Below are 24,009 nucleotides of genomic sequence, written 5' to 3'. Positions count from 1 at the left end.
CTGGTCCTTGGTGTGAGCACTTACATAGGATAGACTTTTTCAGCAGGGAGAGGAGCAGGAAACAGGGCAAAAAATACAGAAAAGAGAAGGGGCCGCAGGAATGATGCTACATCAAAAAGGTGTTATAGGATCTCTTTAGGTATTAAGGAAGCCTTTTATGTATGGAGAAAACATTTTTTATTAGTTTGTCAATTATCTTATGATCTGGTTTATGCTATTTTTTTTTTGCAGTGCAACAATTTGTATGAAATCAGTTTATCAATCTTTTCCCACATGGCACTTGGGTTTCTTTTAATTTAATTTTTATTTTATATTAGAGTATAGTTGATTTACAATGTTGTGCTAGTTTCAGGTGTACAGCAAAGTGATTCAGTTATACATATACATATATCCATTCTTTTTCAGATTCTTTTCCCATATAGGTTATTACAGACTATTGAGTAGAGTTTCCTGTGCTATGCAGTAGGTCCTTGTTGATTATTTTATATATAGTAGTGTGTATATGTTAATCCCAAACTCCTGATTTATCTCTTCCCCTCACTTTTCCCCTTTGGTAACCGTAAGTTTGTTTTTGAAGTCTGTGAGTCTGTTTCTGTTTTGTAAATAAGTTCATTTGTATCATATTTTTTTAGATCCCACATATAAGTGATATCACATGATATTTGTCTTTCTCCGTCTGACTTACTTCACTTGGTATGATGATCTCCAGGTCCATCCACGTCGCTGCAAATGACATTATTTCATTCTTTTTTAATGGCTGAGTAATAGTCCAGTATATATATGTACCACATCTTCCTTATCCATTCCTCTGTCAATGGACATTTAGGTTGCTTCCATGTCTTGGCAATTGTAAGTAGTGCTGCTATGAACACTGGGGTGCATGTATCTTTTCGAATTATGGTTTTCTCAGGGTGTATGCCCAGGAGAGGAATTGCTGGATCATATGGTACTTCTATTTTTAGTTTTTTCAGGAACCTCCATACTGTTCTCCGTAATGGTTGTACCAGTTTACATTCCCATGAACAGTGTAGGAGGGTTCTCTTTTCTTCACACTCTCTCCAACATTTACTGTTTGTAGACATTTTGATGATGGCTATTCTGAACAGTGTGAGGTCGTACCTCATTGTACTTTTTTTTTTTAATTTATTTATTTATTTATTTTTGGCTACGTTGGGTCTTTGTTGCTGCACACGGGCTTTCTCTAGTTGCGGAGGCTACTCTTCGTTGTGGTGCGCGGGTTTCTCATTGCAGTGGCTTCTCCTGTTGCGGAGCATGGGCTCTAGGTGCATGGGCTTCAGTAGTTGTGGCGCATGGCCTTAGTTGCTCCGCGGCATGTGGGATCTTCCTGGATCAGGGATCGAACCCGTGTCCCCTGCTTTGGCAGGTGGATTCTTAACCTCTGTGCCACCAGGGAAGTCCCCTCATTGTACTTTTCATTTGCGTTTCTCTAATAATTAGTGACGTTGAGCATCTTTTCATGTGCCTCTTGGCCATCTGTATGTCTTCTTTGGAGAAATGTCTATTTAGATCTTCCCATTTTTTGGTTGGGTTGTTTGTATTTTTTGATAGTGAACTGCATGAGCTGTTTGTGTATTTTGGAGATTAATCCCTCGTTGGTTGCTTCACTTGCAAATATTTTCTCCCATTCTGTGGGTTGTCTATTCATTTTGTTTATGGTTTCCTTTGCTGTGCAAAAGCTTTTAAGTTTAATTAGGTCCCATTTATTTTTGTTTTTATTTTCATTACTCTAGGAGGTGGATCCAAAAAGATATTGCTGCAGTATGTCAGAGAGTGTTCTGCCTATGCTTTCCTCTAAGAGTTTTATAGTATCTGGTCTTACATTTAGGTTGTTAGTCCATTTTGAGTTTACTTGTGTGTATGGTGTTAGAGAATGTTCTAGTTTTATTCTTTTACATGTAGCTGTCCAGTTTTCCCAGCACCACTTATTGAAGAGACTGTCTTTTCTCCATTGTATATTCTTGCCTCCTTTGTCATAGCTTAGGTGACCATAGGTGCATGGGTTTATCTCTGGAATTCCCATCCTGTTCCATTGATCTATATTTCTGTTTTTGTGACAGTACCATACTGTTTTTTGTTTGTTTGTTTGTTTGTTTGTTTTAAATCATAGATAGAATTTTTACTCATTCATTCAAACATTTTTTTAAATTATTTATTTATTTATTTATTTATGGCTGTGTTGGGTCTTCGTTTCTGTGCGAGGGCTTTCTCTAGTTGTGGCAAGCGGGGGCCACTCTTCATCGCGGTGCGCGGGCCTCTCACTATCGCGGCCTCTCTTGTTGTGGAGCACAGGCTCCAGATGCACAGACTCAGTAATTGTGGCTCACGGGCCTAGTCGCTCCACGGCATGTGGGATCTTCCCAGACCAGGGCTCGAACCCGTGTCCCCTGCATTGGCAGGCAGATTGTCAACCACTGCGCCACCAGGGAAGCCCTGTAGGCAGCACTTAAATGAACTTTTTGATTAGAATGTTAACGTGTCACTAATGTAATTATTGATATAGTTGGACCTTGGCATATTTTATTAGTTTTTTGTTTGTCCTCTCTTTTTGTCCTTACCAACTCTCACGCTTTTTTTTTTTAAGGTCACTTCTCCAAGCTTTACTCCCATCCACAGTCTGTTTGCCTGTGTTTACTTTTTAAGTCCTCAGGTGGGTTTCTTTTCCTTTCTTTTTTTTCTATTTTACTCAGAGTTTATCATCGTAAGCAGTGGAGGGATGGGTTGTAGGGGCTTACATTGTGATACTGGAACCAAAACTCCTTTCATGAAGGTTTCACGGCTATTCTCACTTACGCATAGACTATTTTGAAAGCATATGCAAGAAATTGGTGATTGTGGATATTTAGAGGGAGAAATTGTGGGGACCAAGAGGAAAAACTTACTTTTCAATACAGATCCTTCTGCACTTTGACCATTAGTATGTAAACATTTTTCAAAAAAGGCATTAACAACTAGTCAAAATAATCAATTTGGGATGGAATAAACATTAGGTAGTTTAAAGGATAGATATAGCAAACTACAAAGGCTTTAACTCAAGCACCTAAGAAGGTAAGCGCATTGATAGCTACAAGGAAGATAATGGTATCTGATGTGTTAAATTCCAAGCGAAGGTATATGTTGCAGATAACCAACCATATGTCTCTTCAAATATTTGTTTAGGGCTGCCTCCTGGCCCATCACCTTTCACAAGGCACATTTTCCTTAGAATAGTCATCTATTGTCTTGATGTTTTTCCAGGCTGTGCACGTGGCTACTAATTCTGACAGGGGAAAGCTTGGACATAGGTGAGGCAATTAAAAGGCTTCCCAATTCTAGTGGCTGCAATTCCTGCAAGCGTACTGAAGAATTCTGGCTGGCACTTGTAGCTACGAGATTCAGTTGTATAATGGTTTTTTTGGTAATTGCTTAGTAGAAAGCCTGTAAAATAAAACCCTTACCAGTTATGCCTTTTACTATAGAGCAGCAGTGTCCACTAACCATTAGCTATTGAGCACTCGAAATAGGGGTAGCCCAAATTGTGATGTGATAAGCACAATGGATTTTGAAGACTTATTATGGAAAAAGGAATATAAAATATCTTGGCAATAATTTTTAATGTGTACATGTTAAAATAATAGCATTTTGAATATATTGATTTCAAATATACTAAAATTTCATGTTTCTTTTTAGGTTTTTAATGTGACTAAAAATTAAAATTAGATAGGTAACTCACCTATTTTTGAGGGGGAGGGGAGACAAAATAGGTCCTGTTAGAATTTTCTTTTTTTTTAATTGAAGTATAGTTGATTTACAATGTTGTTACTTTCAGGTGTACAGCAGAGTGATTCAGTTTTATATATATATTCTTTTTCAGATTCTCTTTCCTTATAAGTTATTATAAAATATTGAGTATAGTTTCCTGTGCTATACAGTAGGTCCTTGTTGGTTATCTATTTTATATATAGTATTGTGTTTATGTTAATCCCAAACTCCTAATTTAACCTTTTCCCTCCCCCCTTTCCCCTTTGTTAACCATAAGTTTGTCTTACATGTCTGTGGGTCTGTTTATGTTTTTTTGTTTGTTTTTTTTTCTTTTAAATATGTGTAATTGCTTAAACTAGAATACCTTTCTGTATCAGGCTATCCAATGGTCTTTAGGAGGGAGCTAGGGAGTTTTTTTTTTTTTTCAAACTTTGGGTTTATTTATTTATTTATTTATTTATTTTTGGCTGTGTTGGGTCTTCGTTTCTGTGTGAGGGCTTTCTCTAATTGCGGTAAATGGGGGCCACTCTTCATCGCCGTGCGCGGGCCTCTCACCATCGCGGCCTCTCTTGTTGCGGACCACAGGCTCCAGACGCACAGGCTCAGTAATTGTGGCTCACGGGCCCAGTTGCTCCGCGGCATGTGGGATCCTCCCAGACCAGGGCTCGAACCCGTGTCCCCTGCATTGGCAGGCAGACCCTCAACCACTGCACCGCCAGGGAAGCCCCCTGTTTATGTTTTGTACATAGGCTCATTTGTATCTTTTGGTTTTGGGGGTTTTTTTAGATTCCACATATACGTGATATATGATATTTGTCTTTCTCTCTCTGGCTTACTTCACTTACCGTGATAATCTCTAGGTCCATCCATGTTGCTGCAAATGGCATTATTTCGTTCTTTTGTATGACTGAGTAGTATTCCATTGTATATATATACCACATCTTCTTTATCCATTCATCTGTCCATGGGCATTTAGGTTGCTTCTGTCTCAGCTATTGTAGATAGTGCTGGCTATGAACATTAGGATACATGTATCTTTTCGAATTATGGTTTTCTCCGGATATATGCCCAGGAGTGGGATTGCTAGGTCATGTGGTAGCTCTATTTTTAGTTTTTTAATGAACCTCCATACTGTTTTCCATAGTAGCTGCACCAATTTACATTCCCACCAACAGTGTAGGAGAATTCCCATTTCTCCACACCCTCTCCAGCATTTATTGTTTGTAGATTTTTTGATGATGGCCATTCTGACTGGTGTGAGGTGGTACCTCATTGTCATTTTGATTGGCATTTCTCTAATAATTAGCGATGTTGAGCATCTTTTCATGTGCCTTTTGGCCATCTGAATGTCTTCTTTGGAGAAACATCTATTTAGATCTTCTGCCCATTTCTTTATTGGGTTGTTTTTTTGATATTGAGCTGTATGAGCTGTTTGTATATTTTGGAAATTAATTCAAAACAAAAAGACAACCTAAAGAATGGGAGAAAATATTTGCAAATGATGTGACCTGCTAGAGTATTCTTACTGAAAACCAATGACCAATTGGACATCCATATGCAAAAAAAATGAACCATATACCCTTTACAAAAATTACCTGAAAATAGCTCAGACCTAAATGTTAAATGGAAAAATAAAACTCCTAGAAGATGACACAGGGAAAAGTCTAGATGGGTTTGGTGATACATGAAAGAAATAATTGATAAGCTGGACTTCTTTAAAATTAAAAAATTCTGCTCTGCAAAAGACACTTTCAAGAGAATGAGAAGACAAACCACAAACTGGGAAAAAATACTTGTAAAACACATATCTAATAAAGGACTGTTATCTAAAATATACAAAAAAAATTCTTAAAACTCAACAATAAGAAAACAAACAACCTGCTTAAAATAGGAGCAAAAGATCTGAACAGTTCACCAAAGATATACACTTGGTAAATAAGAATATGAGACATCTTGTCATTAGGGAAATGCAAATTAAAATGAGATACCACTACACACCTACTAGAATGGCCAAAATCCAAAACACCGACTCCACCAAATGCTGACAAGGACGTGGAGCAACAGGAACTCTCATTCACTGCTAGTGGGAATGCAAAATGGTATAGTTACCTTGGAAGACAGTTTGGAAGTTTCTTACAAAACTAAAGATACTCTTACCATATAATCCAGCAATTGCACTCCTTGGTATTTACCCAAATGAACTAAAACTTACGTCCACAAAAAACCTGTACACGTTTATAGTAGCTTTACTTGTAATTGCCAAAATTTGGAAGCAACAAAGATGTTCTTTGGTAGGTGAATGGAGAAATAAACTGTTATATCCAGACAATGGAATATTATTCAGCACTAAAAAGAAATGAGCTATCAAGCCATGAAAAGACACAGAGGAATCTTAAATGCATATTACTAAGTGAAAAAAGCCAATCTGAAAAAGCTAGATTGAATGAATTGTATGATTCTAACTATATGACATTCTGGAAAAGGCAAAACTATGGAGACAGTAAAAATATCAAGGGTTGCCAGGGGTTCCTGGGAAGGGAAGATGAAGAGGCAGAGCACAGAGGATTTTCAGGGCAGTAAAATTATTCTGTATTGTACCATAATGGTAAAAATGTCATTATACATTTGTCCAAACCCATAGGATGTACACCACCAAGAGTGAATCATAATGTCAACTATGGACGATAATGATGTGTCAAGTTAGATTCATTGATTGTGACAAAGGTAATTCTTGGGGGTGGGGCTCTCAGGACGTCGATAGTGGGGGGAAACGGGTGGGAGCAGTGTGCAGACAGGGAGTATATGGGACCTCTCTGTACTTTCTGCTCAGTTTTCCTGGGAACCTAAAACTGATCTAAAAAGTCTATTAAAAATGACAACAGTGTTCAAGCATTTTATTAAATCAGATGAGGAATCTCCACATTGTTGCACATACCAGATTGTATACAATTATAAGGGCATATCACTTGTTTACAAAGACACAGCTGAGCAGTAAGTTGACAAGTCTAATAAACCATGTTTAGCCAACTAAAATTTCAAGAACATTCAAAAGGAAACACAATAAAGGTCATGCAAGTTCTAGAATAGTGAATCATGACAAAGCTCACTCATTTTATGCTTTACCTTCAAAATGCACATGACATCTAAAACCAGAAAAAATCTGAAGACCAGTTGGTTGTCACTAGTCAGATACACATTTCATTCAGGAATATTAAGCCCTTTACCACTTACTGACTTGTTTGATTGTAAATAACTTAGTCCTAACTACAGAAAAGTTTTTTGAAGAGATTTACTGTTGTAAAATGTATGCCCATTGTTCATAATATGCCTTGAAGTCACTGAACTTTCATTAAAATACAATAAAGCATGATACTCAAACCAGGAATCCCAGCTATGACCTTTTCACTTACCACTAACTATCAGTTCAAGATAAAACACTGTAAAGACTAAAATAGACTGTGAATGGTCAAATCAGTGAGACTGTATTAATCTACATCTATTTTAACTTACATAAATGACACTAAGTTTAAGAATCTGAAGAGACCCTATGGACTTTTTCTTAGGCGACAGTATTGAACTGCCTCAGAACAAATAGCTGATTATCAGGTTTATAATGATGGCTGAGTAGAAAATAAATTCCTAACTGATGTAGCCTCAAACTTATTTGTTCACATCTATGTTTAACTTATAACCACCAAATCCTAATGGTTGGGGAGACATGATCAAATACCTCTCTGCAAGCTTCATCTCCCCACACCCTCCACTCCCCCCTCCCCCCAAACTCCTATATAAGTTTCCCCTGCTCTAAGCTAAAAGGTCAATTCTGGATTCAGACTTGTATGAACTAAGTTTATAGGCGATAACATGCAAATAAGGGGATAAAGTTAAATTCGTTTGACAACAGCAAACATTATAAATGTATGCTACTATCCCGCTAAACAGAAGACCTGGGGAAACCACAAATATAACAAAACACAACGTTAGGTTTAAAAACAAAGACTCTTGAAGGAAGTAATTTTATTTTACAGTGGTTGAAGTTATCCACCAAATGCTTAATGACCTCCATGTTTCTGCAACTAAAACTAAAAGAGAATAAGAGGGAGCTGGGAATACATGTTAGATACTAACGATCTTCAAGCTTTGAAGACGTCATTGCATGAAGAAAATTATGGGAAACACTGTTCCCGATAATTACGTACACCCTTAGTGTAACATATGGAGATCACTGTCTCCGATATAGACACTGTGGTAGGCAAAAACTACCTTGTTCTTTATACATTATGGAAGACACTGCTCCCGATAATGTGAGTTAGGTTTGTGAAAAAGGTACTGGAAATTTTGCAAAATTCGAATTAAAGTTACACCTTGGATAAATTGAGCTGTAAAATTTTGCATGTATGAGTACGATCACAGCTCTTAAGTGACATTAATTTATAACTTGGTCACAATTCACTGCATTTAGGGGAACTGCTGTTTTTATCTGGTTAGCTAAATAGAAATTTAACTTGATTAGCAACCACTAATTAAATTTAATTCTTCTCCAAGACTTAGCTTTATAATTTTATTTGGCTTGAGGTTGTTTTCTAACACCCATAAGTGTCGACCACAAATGCAAAACTTCCAGTATCTGTTGGGTTTTATTAGCAGATGCTGCTATTATTTAAAAAAAAAACGACAGTATAACTGTCATAATTATGGAAGGCACTGCTTCCGATAATTATCTTCTATAAAAAAAACACCATTTATAGTGAACTCTGTCACTGATAAATAAACAATAAATATCTCAGTGCCAAAATGACAGGAAGCTTTTCCAAAAAATTAACACTTTGGCCAAAATTTGGCAGTGTGTTCTTTAAAGTCTGACGAACTGCGTTTGAAATTAAACACCTAAAACTTGGTTCTCTTTCAAAATACCTTGGAAAAAACGAAAACAAAAAACTAACAAAGGTTTATGGGACGAGGGACAGAGGAGGAGGAAATAGACTAGGTCTTTGGCTTCTGGTCTCCTCTTTTCATACATAATCTTGAGGTTAACACATTAAGGCCTTACTCCTGTGATTAAACAGTTGAACCTCCTTTTTATGCAGCTGAAGGACCTCTATTTCAGACCTCACTGGCAAGAAAACAAGTCCCATCTCTTCTGAAAGTGAACTGTTTCACTTTCAGATGTGGAAACCAGCTAATTCCTTAAAGAAGGCAGAGATCTCACGTGGAGAGTAAAGCCTTACAGCCTGGGATCTGGGATCTCCTATCTGGCCTCCAGTGAAGGCAGAGGATGACGCTAAGCTACCACTTCCCACCTTCAGCAGGTATCACCTTCCGCCTCCAAGTCACAAGATACCAGGTCACGTACTTAGGATTTAGAGCAATGGTTCACGTAACTGGTTCTGACTTTTTCATAACTGTAACAGGAAAGAGGCAGTTACCATTACAAAGAGCACTTAAAACTCTAGAGAGAATCAGAGAAAATATTCTATCGTGAACATTTTTTTAAGTGGTTAGTCACTTTAACTTGAAGTGCAGGTACCTACCCTGTATTAAAAGCTGCTGCCTAAAGACATCTAGCAGTACCAAGATTGGGTAGAATTTTAACAATATTAGGTTTTGTAGCCCTACTGAAAATTTAGCACAACCAACACAAGTCTAGGAACCACACTACCCTGATGTTCTTATATAAGTTATAGGTATCACATTTAAAATTCATTGTCAATGTCCCAGATGTCACCAGAGAGGGCATTTGCAGCTCCCTGAATAGTCCAAGTTGCTAGAGCCAGCTGGTTTTTCAACAGTGTTTGATTAAAAGCACCGTTATTTTTCTGCCGCAGCTTCAAGTGCTCTAGTAAAGCTGACAGAGTGTGAGAGCCAGAGCCCCAGAAGATATGTCGGAAAGGAGACTCTCTTGGAGATACGTAGGGTGACAGGAAGTGATATTCCACCTACGAAAACAAAACATACAAGGGAGCTTACACAGTGCTGTGACTTTTGTTGTGAGGAAAGGACCTGATAGAGTAAAACAACTGTCATTCTCTCACTTCAAATGTTAAAATTTCCCTGAATTTAAGAATGTTGAGAACAGGCTACTAATCTTCTAATGTTAAAATTGTAAAGCAAGTTGTCAATTCCTTTGTAAACTCTAACTGCATTGGGTTTTTGTTTTTTTTTTTTTGGTCGGAGGCTATATAGGGAAGGTTTACAAGTTTCCACTGTAATGCAGTCTTCTGCTTCTTCCAAGCAGACTAGGCTAAAAGCAGCTAAGGGCTAAATTAAACAGAAATACCATTAATCCCTTCTTTAAAATGTTTTTAAAGCCTAAAAAAGTTAATACGAGGTCAAATGTCTTTCGTATTTCCAGTTTAGATATGTTGGCTTTATACCTTGCTAATAAGTAAAAGTTAAAATTTGTGCTGAATTCTAAAGCAGCAAAGGATTCTAGGCTCCTGGAATTATTACTCTACTTTTTAGAAACACAAGATTTACCAATTAAAAATGCACATACTTGAATTCCTCCTTTTCTAAGGGTTTACGTACTTTCATGATACGGTCATTGATCTCCCTCATGACAAATCTGTTTGTTCTCTCAGCATTCTTATAATCGGTTGTTAGTCTAGACGTAGCACGGAAGAAGTCTCCACGAGCAGAATACAGCCACTGTAGATTCAGACCCATCTCCTGAAGCAGAAAGATATTAAACTCACTATTTATTAGATGTTATATTTCTAAGGATGTTATTCTATATACCTTTCTAAATTTAGGTGTACTAACTGAAATGATTCTGATAAAAGGGGGTGAGACTCACAGACAAGCTCAAGCCAGCAAAAGCTAGACTTAACCATCTTGTACAGGGGGTTCCAAGTTCTATAAACTCATAACATACTCATATTTAAGCTCAGCAGATAGTACAATTATCCATTCTTAGTTTCATAAGAAAACCATCCTCATCAAGAAATGTAACATAATGTACTTAGTAAAAGTATATAATCCTGTGTAGTATATTCTTTCTGGTTCAGTTTCCCTTTGGTGGCAAACTTCAAACATTTTGGTTCAGTGAACTTCAAAATCTAGTTATTTCCATCTGGTAAGTCCCAGTTTCTGATCAGTTACAATTAGTTTCAAGTAAGCCAATCCTAATAATTAAGATTCGGTTATCAATCATTTACTTCATTTAAGGGACCTGTTAAATTGACTTCTAGTACCATAAAAGCCACTTATTAATATTAATTTGGTTTTATCAAATGTTTGAATATTAGACACAAAGAATCAACACTAAATAACACTTTAACCACTGGCTATGTTCTCTCTCCATCCATGTCATCTCTGCAAGGCACATGTGGCCCAACTCATAGGTTCAGAGTCATAGTTGAGATCTTTATATTCTCTAGGCCCAAGTTCTTTATGGGTTGCTTGGGATACATGAATGAGAGAAAGCTTAACACCATTTTAGATTCTGAGAGACTTGCTGTGGTCTATCCTATATCTATAACCTTCAGCCTCCCAACTTCTCTTTCAAATGAGTTATGGATTCTAAGCAAAATTATACTTCAGTTCACTTTAAAACATACTTTGGCTACCAATCATGCTGCCTAGGAACAGCTAGACATTATTCTTCAAACTGCTTGCTACTTCAGCAGTAAGAACCTGATTTTAGTTAGTGCTCACCTTTATGTCTGCTCTGAACTGGTTCATTTCTCTCACAAACCAAAGTATTTTGTCATTATACATCTCATAGTTCAGGTTCAATTCAACATCATGGGTAAGTTTAATCACAAGCAGACCGGCTACTTCTGCTGCTGCACGTGCCATTTTGTTCAACTGAGGAACATTCTGATTCAGTACCTCATAGGTATCCATGGGAGTAGCCAAATAAGGGTAATCTGTGTCCTGGAAAACAAAGGTAGGTTAATGTACTCAGGTGGGTTATAAGACTAGGAACCTCACATTCTAGTTTCCCCATCAAAGTAACAGTAACTGTAATTCTTCCTTTGCTTCTAATATATTCCTACTCCAACTTTATCTCATATCCACTACTTTAAGAAGATACGGCTTTTGCTAGTTCCTCTGAACCTAACCTACTCCTGGAATGATTAGTTTCTTCTAGGTTCCATAGAATCCCTGTTCTATCACATCACAGACCCTAAACAGATTTCTAGCCAAATTCCTTGAGGTTATATCCTTGTTCCCTTCTCTCTGGGAAGTTTGGCCCATATTAATGAGGAAAGAGGAGAGCACGCATGAAATGTACTTTCAATATAAAGTGTTACTTTTAGATAAAAATTTACCTTCTTCTTCTTCATGCAGCATTCATCCATTCGTACATGTTACCTTTCTAACAAGACCGTTTGATGCTCACAAGAACTTCTCTCCACTTTCACTGGACAACTTTAGTAGCTATTTCTTCAACTCTATTCCCTACCACTGTCCTCGGTGACAATCTCATTGGCAATCCTTTGGTTTGACCTCAATTCTTTACTTTCAGACTGTATATATCTGTATTACCTATACATCTGAACCAGCACTGCTAGGAATCATTAAGAAGTTTTTAAAAAAAACATGACTTCTGAAGGTCAACAGAAATCATCCATAAGTTTCCTCAACCCTAGGACCTGACACTCACTTCTTCCTAAAGTACTAAATAGACATAATGACCAGATATTTCAATACCATTCATACTGTTGCTCTAGCAGAAAGGGGAATTCCAGCTGTGTTAATCCCCAAATCCAGATCTTTCATCACTCCCTCACTTCACACCTTTACGTCCTAGTTCCAGGCTAAAACCCCCAGTGGTAAGAAGTCTATTAAGGACCTGGCCTCTACCGGATCATCAGTTTGATGCCAAAGTCAACAGCTTCCACGCTGACCCGCTATGCTAACTCTGGGATCTCTTCACACCTCAGAAGAGCCTGCTACGGAGCTGGTTTTCCAACTCTAGCCCTTCAGCACAGAAGCCTTCATCATTCTTTTTACTCTGCCTAGTTTTCAGTGCCTTCTAATTGGCTCTTGTACCAAGTCAATCTTGTTTTCCAACTTGGTCAGTTCAAAGTTCTGTCTCTTAAAAATCTTACCTCTGTTTGGTTTTTCTGCTTTTATCTATAATCCCTGCTTAAGAGACTAACATCACAGGATGAACATCTACAACCATATTTCAACAGGCATCAAGAACAGTATTATCCTATAGAACTTTGTCTGAAGGAAATATTCTATACTGCACTGTTCAATAGACGGCCTTGTTATTAAAACTCATCATACATAACTGAAGAAGTTTAGCAAATAAACTCAAATGCTAACTAAGCCGAGATTAAAATTCTATCTTAAGACTGATAATAAGGGAGATTACAATAACTGCATGTATCTAACTTCTCAAAACATATAAGCACTCTAGGAAACTTGGCCTCAAAACTGACGAAAGAAGATCTAAGATATAATGCTGTAGCGTTCTTCAGACTTACCTCACAAAAACAGAAAGAGACTGCTGGGATTCCAGAATATGCAAGGAAAGGGAAAGCAGCATTATCAAAAGAAAGTTTCTCGCTGCAAGAAAAGCAGGAATGTGTTTTTAGAAAGTTATCTAAAGAAAAAGACTGCTACATGCAACCCTACCCTACCCCCAAGTAAATTTTAACTCACTGCAAGGTTATGTTTAAACCTCTACCTAACACAGTAGGTGCTACTTATTGAGTGACTCTGCTTTTCTATTAGCTATTCATTCACTTTTCTCAGCTTACACTTTGTTGATCCAGTTGCTGTCCCGATATAGAGAGAGCCCAGTAACTGGATGTTTCACCTGTAAAATAAGGAATTATTTTATCATTACAATGAACCTTTCTCGACTTATTCATTCAGGCTAGTCACTAACATTTTTCTCTATAAACATCTATTAAAAATATTAAATTTTTTATTTTATCTTCTTGAAAAAAATTTAAGACAGTTAAAACAATCCCAAATTTCTGAAGTTACTTCTACTAGGCTCGTGCTGTTAGTTCCTCTAGTTATGGTGAGAAAAAAAAAGTTTTCCTTCTTAACATTTTAAAGGTGACTTCACCACAGTTTTAAAAGCCCTCTCTAGTCTTTATGATCTGCCTATCTTCTTTCTGGTTTCTTCCTTCCAGCACATTTTATACTACTGCCAGCCTAACCTGCAAGCACATTACTGCCCTGTTGGAGACCCTATAGCAATCCCTAGTTTCCCATGGGATCAAGGTCAAGTTCCCTGACCCTTATTTCTCTCCAACTTCAGTCACTCCAATATATTGTCTCTAATCCCATCAGGGAAACTTTGTTCCTCACTCATTCACATGTCTGTTTTTATTCAATGACTATCTCATCTGGCCTTCTTATTTAAGTCTCAGGTATGGTTCAAGTTCATTTAAACCTTCCTTAACGTTCTGACTCTATAGATAACCTCTGTGGGCACCTACAGTTTAAATATCAATGTTTTTCATCTTAATTTTTTGTCTAATTTACATTACACTTTCATAAGTAGGTATACACTCACATCTTGCATCGTCTTCTCAATAAGCGAATACAACAGTGGACTGGAAGAAACTTTGAACTTGCTGGTACCTGCAAAGAGATTATTTTAACATTGCTCCTTCTTTAGTCAAGCAATTTGCACACTGCTACTTCTATAACTAAAACTACTTGGCAAACAGGAAGACAATAACCTAGATCAGTGGCATATACAACAACTGTCGTCTTAATGAAGTAGATAAAAAAATGGTTGAGTCAAGTTCTTTCGTGACTGATAACCCTAATTTCACTCAACTGAAGCTCTTACTCCTTGAGTTTGCATATTTAATGTTAATGACCTGTTTTTCTGGTACCTTTCTGGTTCACCCATGTTAGGGCAGGCATCTATTAGCTACAGTAAGCTTGCTATATTCTATACATTCTGCTGCAAAGGTAAAATGGCAATAATGACTAATCTAATAAAATTTAGTTTAATTGTAACACCTTCCTTTTTATTCCCAAAGTAGACAATTCATTACTCTCCAGTTCATCCAATTAATTCAGCCAGTTCATCCACTAGCTACATCTGTACTTTAAATAACACCGAACTCTTTCAGAAGTGTTATTATCTTGTATTTCTATCCATGATGCCACAATCTAGCAAGTTGCGAATTAGTCTCTAGAATACCATTCTAACCATTCTATTGGTATGGTTTAGTTCCTTCTGGTCCAAAGTAGAGAACTAGTGGTTCTCAAACTTTAGTGCAACTGAATTACCTAAAGCACTTGTTAGAACACAGTTTGCTGGACACTGTGCTCCAGATTCTGATTCAAAAGGTCTAGGGTAGGGCCTGAAATTTTGCATTTCTAACAGTTCCCAGGTGATCCTGATGCTGCTGATCTGGGACCACATTAAGACCATTGCTCTAGACAAGGCAGTCTGTACCCATTCTATAACTTAATCCACTATTTAAAAGGAAGCTAAGTCAGTCTTTTGATCTGGTTATGTCCAGTGTAAATCGTAAAAAATAACAAGTGCTGCTTTAGAAAGCTTTCTTCTACTATTCTGTAAGTAGTTTATAAATTTATAAATGGCTAATGAAAGGATACTTACCAAGAATAGCTTTATCCAGGTTAATGTAAGTGAAAGCCTTTAAATGCAAGGAGGCAAGGTATCCCTAGAAGAGAAGGAAAAATACGAATGTACTAATATGTATTAACTTAATTATCACAGACAGTAGCTATTATTAGGGATTTCTGTTTAAGTTTGGATTCTATTGAAACTAAACATACAAAGGTACAAATGATATAATCAAATTTAAAAGAGCATGGTTTCTGGAGGACAGCTTAAGCCAATACAAGTTCGAGTGCCCATTCTGGGTATGGATGATATGTAGATAATACCTCTAGCCATTCAGTGGCACCAATAGCTCCAAAGTCTCCACCACTCCAGCTGGCAAAGACAATGCTCCTGCTGGGTTTAAACTGACCTAAAAGACAACAAAAAGTTAGTTTTGTCTTGGTAAAGGTTATAGGTAGGTAACTGACTTAAGATGAAATCAGAAACTTCTAATTCAAGAGTGCAGATTCAGAAATATTTCTTTTCCTTTTGAGGCCCCAGGTGAAAGAACCAAAAAAAGAAAGAGAAATCAAATTTTAAAGTAATATAGCAAAGAACAGGATAGGAGATCATTTGCAAATAAGATCTTAAGTACATAGTAGGGACCAGCTTACTAGACCTCACTCTTTTACACTCCATTCTTTGAGTCCCTTATAACTTCCACACCAAGAGATATTTGAAATCATAGCCAAAGTATCTTCTTTGAAAACAATTTGCCTAGAGGTAAGTCACTTAAAACACTAGATTACTTTAAAAACAACTGTTTGAAATAAAATTAAAACTCACAAATTTAAGTTTAGGAAAGAGTGAGTTTTCAGAGAAATTACATTAATGACAGCTCCTTTGGGGGTTTTATGTGCCACTACCCTCCATCCCTCCCCCTCCCCTGGGTATGTAGTTTTCTGCATTAATGTACTTTTGTATTAAAGTTAAGCACTGCAACTTACCCTATGACCCAAAGATTCATGAATGTGATGGGGGTTTGCATGTGGGTGGGTATAAAGGAGTGGCAAGTACTATGGGAGAAAGGCTTGAAAGGAAGCCTTTCTTACATAAACAAATTATATACTATATAATATTATATATTTATAAATCAAATATATAAATACTTATTCTATGTTGTATTTATAAATATTTAAGTTACATATTATCATTTTATAACAAAACTATAGAACATTAGTGCAAAGGTATGACACTGCTTGCTTTCAAATAGATTCCTTAGGGACCATGTTAGATTTGCCGTATCATTCTGGATATGTCAAACTAAGAATTCAGGGCCCAATATAATGCTTTCCAGCATCTCAAAGAAACTCATGATTCCCAGTACAATGAAGACACTGCACAGAAAGCTGTTTCAAAGTCAAAGGCAGATACAACAAAAGACAACCTGCTTTGTACTTAAGAATTCAGGGTCTAACACAAGTGAACCATAAGAATATAGGCAAAAGTGAGCAAAGCATATTATAACATTTAGAAATACAGTACATAGATGTTCAAGATTTGTACTCTACCTTTTAAGACCATATCAGAAAGTATCTGGGCAAGTTTCAATAGGAGACTTGTTCCTACACTGGACTTTGCAGCTCCAGGACCCCAGGCATCCCTCTGGGCCCCTACTATAACATAGCGATCTTAATTATAAAAAAAAAAAAGATAAATTATACAATCAGCTTTTAAACTGTTTTCTAATATTGAAGTCTAGAATAAGCACGTTACTAGAAGGGTAAAAATGTAGTATATGCATTAAGGGTAAGAGAGCCTTCCTTCAGATCTGACTTAGGACTCCAGGGATTAAAAAATTCACATGACAATACTGATCTCTTTTCCCTTATTCATACTGCTACTCTTTTTTCTACATTACCAATAAGGTTACTCACTGACTACTTATTTGTGCTAGTTGTCTAATAAGCACTGAAGTCCAAGGGCTTTCCTTACCAAATATTATTATTTGATGGCATTCAGATACACTGGCAGACTACAGCCTGCATGCCCGTATTGTCCATGGCTATTTTTATGCTACAGTGGCAGAGTTGAAGAGTTGCAATGGAGACTGTATGGCCTGCAACATGTTTATTATTTGCCCCCTTAAGAAGAAATTTGCTTACCTCTGGTCTATTTAATAACTTACAAGAGATTTTCTAGTCATAATGGTCAGTTTTTGACAAGTTAATTTCCTAGGACCTTATTACCTCCCACTAAAACTGACACCTGAACAGTTCGCTTTAGGACAGATAAGATTTAGCATTTCAAGAAACCAAGCCAAGTCAGCCTTCCTGCACTCCCTCCCTCTGGCCACATCCTTAAGAGTAAGGAAAACAAAACAAATGAAAAACCCCCAAGGATCTTTACCTGGTTCTTCAAAGCCCTTAATAACTCCAAAGATGTTAAAAATTCTTATCTCTTTCAGCACATTGTTCACAGTGAGCTTCACATTCTTGTTCTGTGAGGATACCAGCTTACATGAAGAGTCTATTCCCCAAATAGAAGGACAGTCTCCTTCCATATTTCTAGAAGTAGAAAACAGAGATCAGAGTTCTGAGTTATTGTTAACCTCCCGCCGGTTTACAGAATCAGTCCTTCCTACTGTCCAGTAAAGTTCTAGGTTAAGAGGACATATAAATAGAACATACAGAATTATTCACTAGTGGCCAAACATTTGTGTTTTACTCTGATCTGTAGGCGGTCATTTGAAAATCATGAGTTACTTCCTAATTTAACCGATGTTTTCTAAAAAATGTATTACCTATCCCATCTGATGTGTGCCTTTCTGCCAGAGACATAGCTACAATTTACATTTGAAATAGATTCCAGGATGGACTCGGAAGGAAGTTCTTATACATAAAAGTCCATTAATATATTCTCATGTTTCCTAACAAGGGTAGTATACATTCTTATTTCAGTTAAGAAAGAATACTCTCATGCTGCTGGTAGTTAGGTTAGATATCTTCCCCTATCTGATTCCTCATGTGTTATCCAAACACTGACTACTCTAAAAGGGCTTACTTACATAAATATGTCAAAACATCATTACTCCACACTACACAAGAAGATAAGGGGCTGGCTTCATAGGTTAGGAAAGACTTGTAGATGGTAGGAAGAATTAGCTGATTCTAAGTTTGGTTTTAGTCAAAAAGAATCATCCATTACAAAAACCTCTTAAACAGCATTATTAATAGCCATATAGGATATTTGAAAGTCCTTACATGTACATGGCTCTTCGTTTGATACCAATAAACCTGCTAAGTAGAATATACTTTATAGCTATCCAATTAAGTCAAAGAAACATGATCAATGGGGTTAAGAGTGACTTGTTCTATGTCACATAGCAAATAAATGCTCACATGAGTTTTGAAACTAGACTGACATCCCATGCCAATACCAGGTGGGAAATATATCCAGATCAAGATAAAAATTAATGACATGTACTCTAATCAGACTGAGTTCTATTTCTAAAGAGGGATACTAATACACTAGGGAGATATCCAGAAGAACTAATCATGACTATAAAGCATCTGGAAACTGTCATGAGAACTGAGGATATTCAATCTATAGACAAGGAAACTTGAATCATTCTGTTGCTTAAAAAGAAAATCCAGAACTAATGAGTGTTCCAGGGAATAAGATTTCAGCTCAATACAAATTCTTATAGATCTCCAGTAATTGAACGGGTTGCCATAGGTAACAAAATGCTTTACCACAGGAAGTACTTAAGCAGAAGCTATGCCGGGAATATTACACAAGAAATTCACTGGGTGGATTGAACAAGGACTCCTTGAGTTTATAAATCCAATGTCTGTTATTAAGATCACTTTATGGGGGAAAAATTTCATTTTTATCTACACCAAGTTAACAGCTAACCATCCCCAAAATGTCCAAAATGTGGAAAATTATAGCCAATTGTTTTAAGATTTTATCAAATCAACAAATTATTATTATTTCTCCCTAATCATAAAACCTGACCCTGCATTACAGTTTTCAAATAAGAACTTACTGAAATAGCTTTTCTGCACCAGCTCTGGAAATTGTTTGGACAGGTATGTTAGGCAATCCTGATGACTGAGATGGTGGAAACTGAGTGTGATTGAAAGAAGGGAATCCAGGTGTGTAAGGGTCACCTGTTCCCAGATGAGCCTAGTAAAACAAAAGAATAATTAGCTCAGGCATTTATTCAAGAAATCCCTGTAAGATTCAAATTCAGTATGGGGCTATAACCTGAGTTTAGTTTAGCACCTTAAAGTTTGAAAGTCTGAGTGGTTCTATAATATGTGACTCTTATTTTTATATGGCATGTCAAATTCTCAATTCAAGATACTATTGATAAAGTACTTTTACCAATAAGTAATAATTAGGTCTCAAAGTCACGTAATTCATCTTCTCACTTACTGCTAAAACTCTCCAAGGGAAAAAGAGTATTTAAGGATGGCACAGTTCTCTTTCTGTTAATGTAGATGGAATCCAGCAACAATTTGGAGAACCCAGTAACTCATTTACTCAAGAAATAAAAACTCACATGTCCAAAAACTGGAAGAGCTGCGTTAACAATGGGAAATTTAGTCTGGTCCATGTATATCAAGACACCAATTGCATTTAAACTTTCAGCATTTGCAACCTAAAGAAAAACAGGTAAAGCTCAGAAAATGAAGATCTAATCAACCAAAATTAGAAGAATACATACTGAACTTATACTGAAAGACAAAGGTTCACAGCAGACTACACCAGTACTCCCAATGTTTCAAATAGCTTATATGTTTAGAAAAAAATACTTGCCTTAAAATTTAACTTTTTTAAAAAATTTAACTGAAATTTTTAACGAGATAATTGTAGATTCATTTGCAGTTTTAAGAAGTAATAGAGATCCATTGTAAACTTTGCCCAGTTTCTCCCATTAGTCAAACTTTGCAAAACTATAATGTAACAGCCTGAATATTAACATTGATACAATACAATCCACCAATATTATTCAGATTTCCCCAGTTTTACTTGTACTCATTTCTGTGTTTGTGTGTATTAAGTTCTAAACAATCAAAATATTGAACAATTAGTTTTAATACCACAAAGATCCTTCCCATTGCCATTTGATATCCACACCCACTTCCTTTCCACCCTCAACTCCTGGCAACCACTAACCTAACCTCTCCTCCATTTCTAAAATGTTGTCATTTCAAAAATATTATATACTCAAAAAGCTAAACAGAGTTACCATATGACCCAGCAATCCCACTCCTAGGTAGATACACAAGAGAATTATAAATATCTATTCACATAAAAACACGTAAATGAATGTTTATTGTAACATTATTAATAAAGCCAGAAAGTGGACACAGTCCAAATGTTCATCAGTTGACAAGTAGCCAAGCAAAATGTGGTATATCTGCACAGTAGAATTCTATTCAGCCAAAAAAAGAAATGAAGTACTGATTAATGCTACAACATGGATGAACCTTGAAAACATTATGCTAAGTGAAAAGAAGCCAGTCAAAAGACGCAAAATATTGTATGAGTCCATTCATATAAAATGTCCAGAAGAGGCAAATCCATAGAAACAGAGAGTAGATTAGTGATTGCCAGGGACTAGGAGGAGGGGGGAATGGGGAGTGACTGCTGCTGGGTATGGGGTTTCTTTAGGGGACGATGAAAATATTCTGGAATTAGATCATGGTGACTGTTGCACAACCTGTGAATATACTAAAAACTGAACTGTACACTTTAAAGAGTGAATTTTATGATATGTGGATTAAATCTCAATTTAAAAAGTAAAAAAGAAACAATTCAATGTGGCTGCACAACAAAGTTTAACTAACTCTTAAGGAGAGTTCAAAAGATAAGAGAAATAATAAAAACCCATCCAAAACAACCACTGTCTTTCCATTCTAAGCCCTGTGTAGGTGACTTTTAATTTTCCTTTTTATAAAACATAGTTATAACTGAATTTTATATATATATATATATATATATATATATATATTTTTTTTTTTTTTTTTCTATATATAACTCAGTTACATAGACACAATTTAAACTTCTTTCACTTAAGCATTTCAGATTACTGCATTTTTATTGAAAGACAATGACTGCAAAATACTCCAAGTGGATATGCCAGTTTTGGAAGTATCCTATAACTTTAAATAACTGGAACTTATTTGATTTGTAGAGTACTTTAATAAATTATATTATCAGGTATGAGAGTTTAAGACAGATGGTTTTCAGAATGTAAGAAAATTAACAATACCATTTAGCTGAAGAATGTTATGATACCAATGTATTTAATAACTCATACTCACCTTTTCAGCAAAAGTAATTTTCCCTGCTCTAACAATCACTAAAGATCCATTCACAGGCATATTTAAATCCTCAAAGTCTTTTTTAGTGCCAAAATTAGCATGGACCAGTTTACCCTAGAATAAAGACATTAGATTCAGTGAGCATTATGGTATTAGAATAGCGACAGAGTCTGCCACCAAATATTTTACAGGTCAAACCCAATAGAGAAAACCAAGAGAGAAAAAAAAGAAGGCCAAGGCCAGGAAAGAATATATGAGAGTTCTAAAGTCAAAACTGGTCAGGGTTAACAGGAGTGAAGTCAAGATTTCTGGTCTCCTATATTCATGCCATTTATTATCTTATGATGCCTTTAATTAACATTGATTATTTACATCAATTAATTTACATTGCTTCAGATATTTGGGGGGAAGAGAAAGGATAATAAGATATCCTTAAGCAAAGAGACATCTATCAATATAAATATGGTAGGCTAGCCAAGGCAGTACCAATTACATAATGTTCCCACACTTGAACTCCAGACAATTGAGGACATAAGAATTAACTAAAAGTTCTGATAATAAATCTGTCCAAAAATTGTTTTATAATAAAATGACTTGCATAGATCAACTTTTAGATGTTTTTATAAGCTGTTATCATAATGCTCCTAAACTCTATCAGAGTTCAGATGTACAGCTATAAACTGACATTAACAACCAAATATCTAAATATAGAAAGCTCGCAGGTGAACCAAAACTCTCCACGTTCTTTAACAGAACAATCTACCCGCCTCCAAACCACTGGCTTGTGGGTGGCCTGGGAAAGTGATACAGCACAGGTAAACCAGGAAGGCAGAGAACAACCCTAAAACTTCATTTGGCTCGGAAGGCAGTTTTTAGATAGACCCCAGCATATAAATATGTGGTTTTTAACCTAAAAAACCTAGATAGATCTATCTAGCTGTTTTTTAATTTTATAGTAGTTTGGCCGTATTTGCCTAAATTTTAAAAGATCAAGCATTAAAGAACCAAACTAAGATTAGACTCCAGCTGAGACGGTTATTTATATCTGTCCCCACATAAGGGGATACCTGATACATGAATTCATTCAGTAAATACTACCATGTGTCAGGCACTGTCCAAGACTCTGGGACATAGCAGAACATGAAACCAACCCCTAGCCCTTCATGTAGTTTACGTTCTAGTGTGGAAACAAGTAAATAAAGTCAGGTGCTATAAGTACTAGGAAGAAAAATAAAGCAGGATAAGGAGAAGTGATTAGAGGAAGGACATTTTTGATCAGATAATCAAGGAAGACTTCCCTAAGGAGATAATGCTGGGAAGAGACTTGCACAGAGTGAGGGAAGAAGCCATGCTAATACTTAAGGGAAGGGTGGGCCAGGCAAAGGGAAAGGCGACTTCTATAAAGGCCGTGAGGTGGGAGCATGCTTGAGTTTGAGAGTTTGAGGAACGGCAGGGAGGTTAGAGTGGCCACAGCAGAGTGAGCGAAGAGGGGAGCAGGAGAATTACTCAGGGCCTTGCTGACCAAGATGAGGACTTGGGATTTTACTTTAACTGTGGCATAGGAGGGTTGAGAACAAAAATATCCCAAGGTCAGTTACATTTTATGAGTAAATTTATACTAAGAACAGTAAAGACAATGAGTTTTTGAGCTAGTCAACAGGGAAAAATGTCTCACGCACGGTTTTGCCTTACTCACAGTAACTGTCGTAGCCTTACTATACGCCACATAACCCTCGGGATTCTCCACCTGGTATGCCATACTGCTGCCGCCGCTCTTACTCACTATGGTCACCGAGTTCTGAGCATTGCTAAAAAAAGATTAAGTTAAAATGAAGCTAAGGCATTCCTGAGAAACAAATTAAATGGATTTAATACATTTAGCATTTGACTTGCATTATTTATTTTGAAGGTCTTTGCTATAATTAGCACACCTGAGAATAGCTACTTCTTATAAAATAAGGTTACCATCTTTCAACATACCTGCCTTTAACCTGAATCTTAACATAATGTTCATCGTGCCAGACTTTGCTGAGTTTAAGTTCACGGAATTGATTTTCAATGTAAAAAGCAAGGCTTTCATCTTTTTGAGATCCAGCCTCACGAGGGACATAAGAATTTTCATTCAGCATCCTGGAGGAAAAAAAGTCACTGTTAAATGAACTAAAGTTTAATCTAAAATAAACATTGAACTCAAGTATCAAGCAAATCGTTTTAAAAGCATAACTCAAAAAAATAAATTAACTGTGACCCAAAATCCTGGATTAACCAGATAGAGACAAGCTTAGAAGAAAAAAAATGTGTGCCCATATTTTAGGGAATTTGTGACTTCAAACTTGTTAAAACCTCTTTATCTGATGTATCTGCTTAGGGTAATTTTAGGGGAAATGAGTAGCTTCCAGAAGATCTGCT

The 24,009-nt window shown here is 36.5% G+C and overlaps 2 protein-coding genes across 30 annotated transcripts in view; one reads left to right on the top strand and one right to left on the bottom strand.

The window, feature by feature from the left end:
- LOC309659202 (uncharacterized protein) overlaps positions 1 to 24,009 on the top strand; it is a 39,301-nt gene that overhangs the window by 10,432 nt on the left and 4,860 nt on the right. For 8 of the 25 annotated variants that reach the window (XR_014262660.1, XR_014262661.1, XR_014262662.1 and 5 more), the window contains 3 exons: positions 2,603 to 2,668; positions 6,401 to 6,483; positions 8,926 to 9,068. The exons of 1 other annotated variant lie outside the window; for it this stretch is intronic. Coding sequence is in view for 5 of the 24 variants with exons in the window: in XM_082458690.1 (XP_082314816.1) it covers positions 2,603 to 2,668; positions 6,401 to 6,447 (113 nt within the window). In the remaining 19 variants the exon portion in view is untranslated. 16 more of the 25 variants (XR_014262672.1, XR_014262673.1, XM_082458694.1 and 13 more) reach the window with 8 other exon arrangements.
- Positions 6,637 to 24,009, bottom strand: part of TFRC (transferrin receptor) — a 116,494-nt gene continuing 99,121 nt past the window's right edge. For 4 of the 5 annotated variants that reach the window (XM_082458595.1, XM_082458594.1, XM_082458597.1 and 1 more), the window contains 15 exons: positions 23,581 to 23,730; positions 23,297 to 23,408; positions 21,601 to 21,714; positions 19,833 to 19,931; positions 19,314 to 19,453; positions 17,672 to 17,829; positions 16,834 to 16,953; positions 15,607 to 15,692; positions 15,317 to 15,380; positions 14,249 to 14,316; positions 13,479 to 13,537; positions 13,203 to 13,284; positions 11,416 to 11,637; positions 10,288 to 10,428; positions 6,637 to 9,695 (listed from right to left, as the gene is read on the bottom strand). In XM_082458595.1, coding sequence (XP_082314721.1) covers positions 9,453 to 9,695; positions 10,288 to 10,428; positions 11,416 to 11,637; positions 13,203 to 13,284; positions 13,479 to 13,537; positions 14,249 to 14,316; positions 15,317 to 15,380; positions 15,607 to 15,692; positions 16,834 to 16,953; positions 17,672 to 17,829; positions 19,314 to 19,453; positions 19,833 to 19,931; positions 21,601 to 21,714; positions 23,297 to 23,408; positions 23,581 to 23,730 — 1,858 coding nt within the window. In that variant the 3' untranslated portion in view covers positions 6,637 to 9,452. The remainder of the gene's footprint in view (positions 9,696 to 10,287; positions 10,429 to 11,415; positions 11,638 to 13,202; positions 13,285 to 13,478; positions 13,538 to 14,248; positions 14,317 to 15,316; positions 15,381 to 15,606; positions 15,693 to 16,833; positions 16,954 to 17,671; positions 17,830 to 19,313; positions 19,454 to 19,832; positions 19,932 to 21,600; positions 21,715 to 23,296; positions 23,409 to 23,580; positions 23,731 to 24,009) is intronic. The other variant, XM_082458598.1, reaches the window with a different exon arrangement.

Source organism: Balaenoptera physalus (genome assembly GCF_965194825.1).
Source record: "Balaenoptera physalus genome assembly, chromosome: 4".
In the NCBI taxonomy this organism is placed as follows: Eukaryota; Metazoa; Chordata; class Mammalia; order Artiodactyla; family Balaenopteridae; genus Balaenoptera; species Balaenoptera physalus.
The sequence above is the reverse complement of the archived record's forward strand: the minus strand, read 5'-3'. Positions and strand labels throughout refer to the sequence as shown.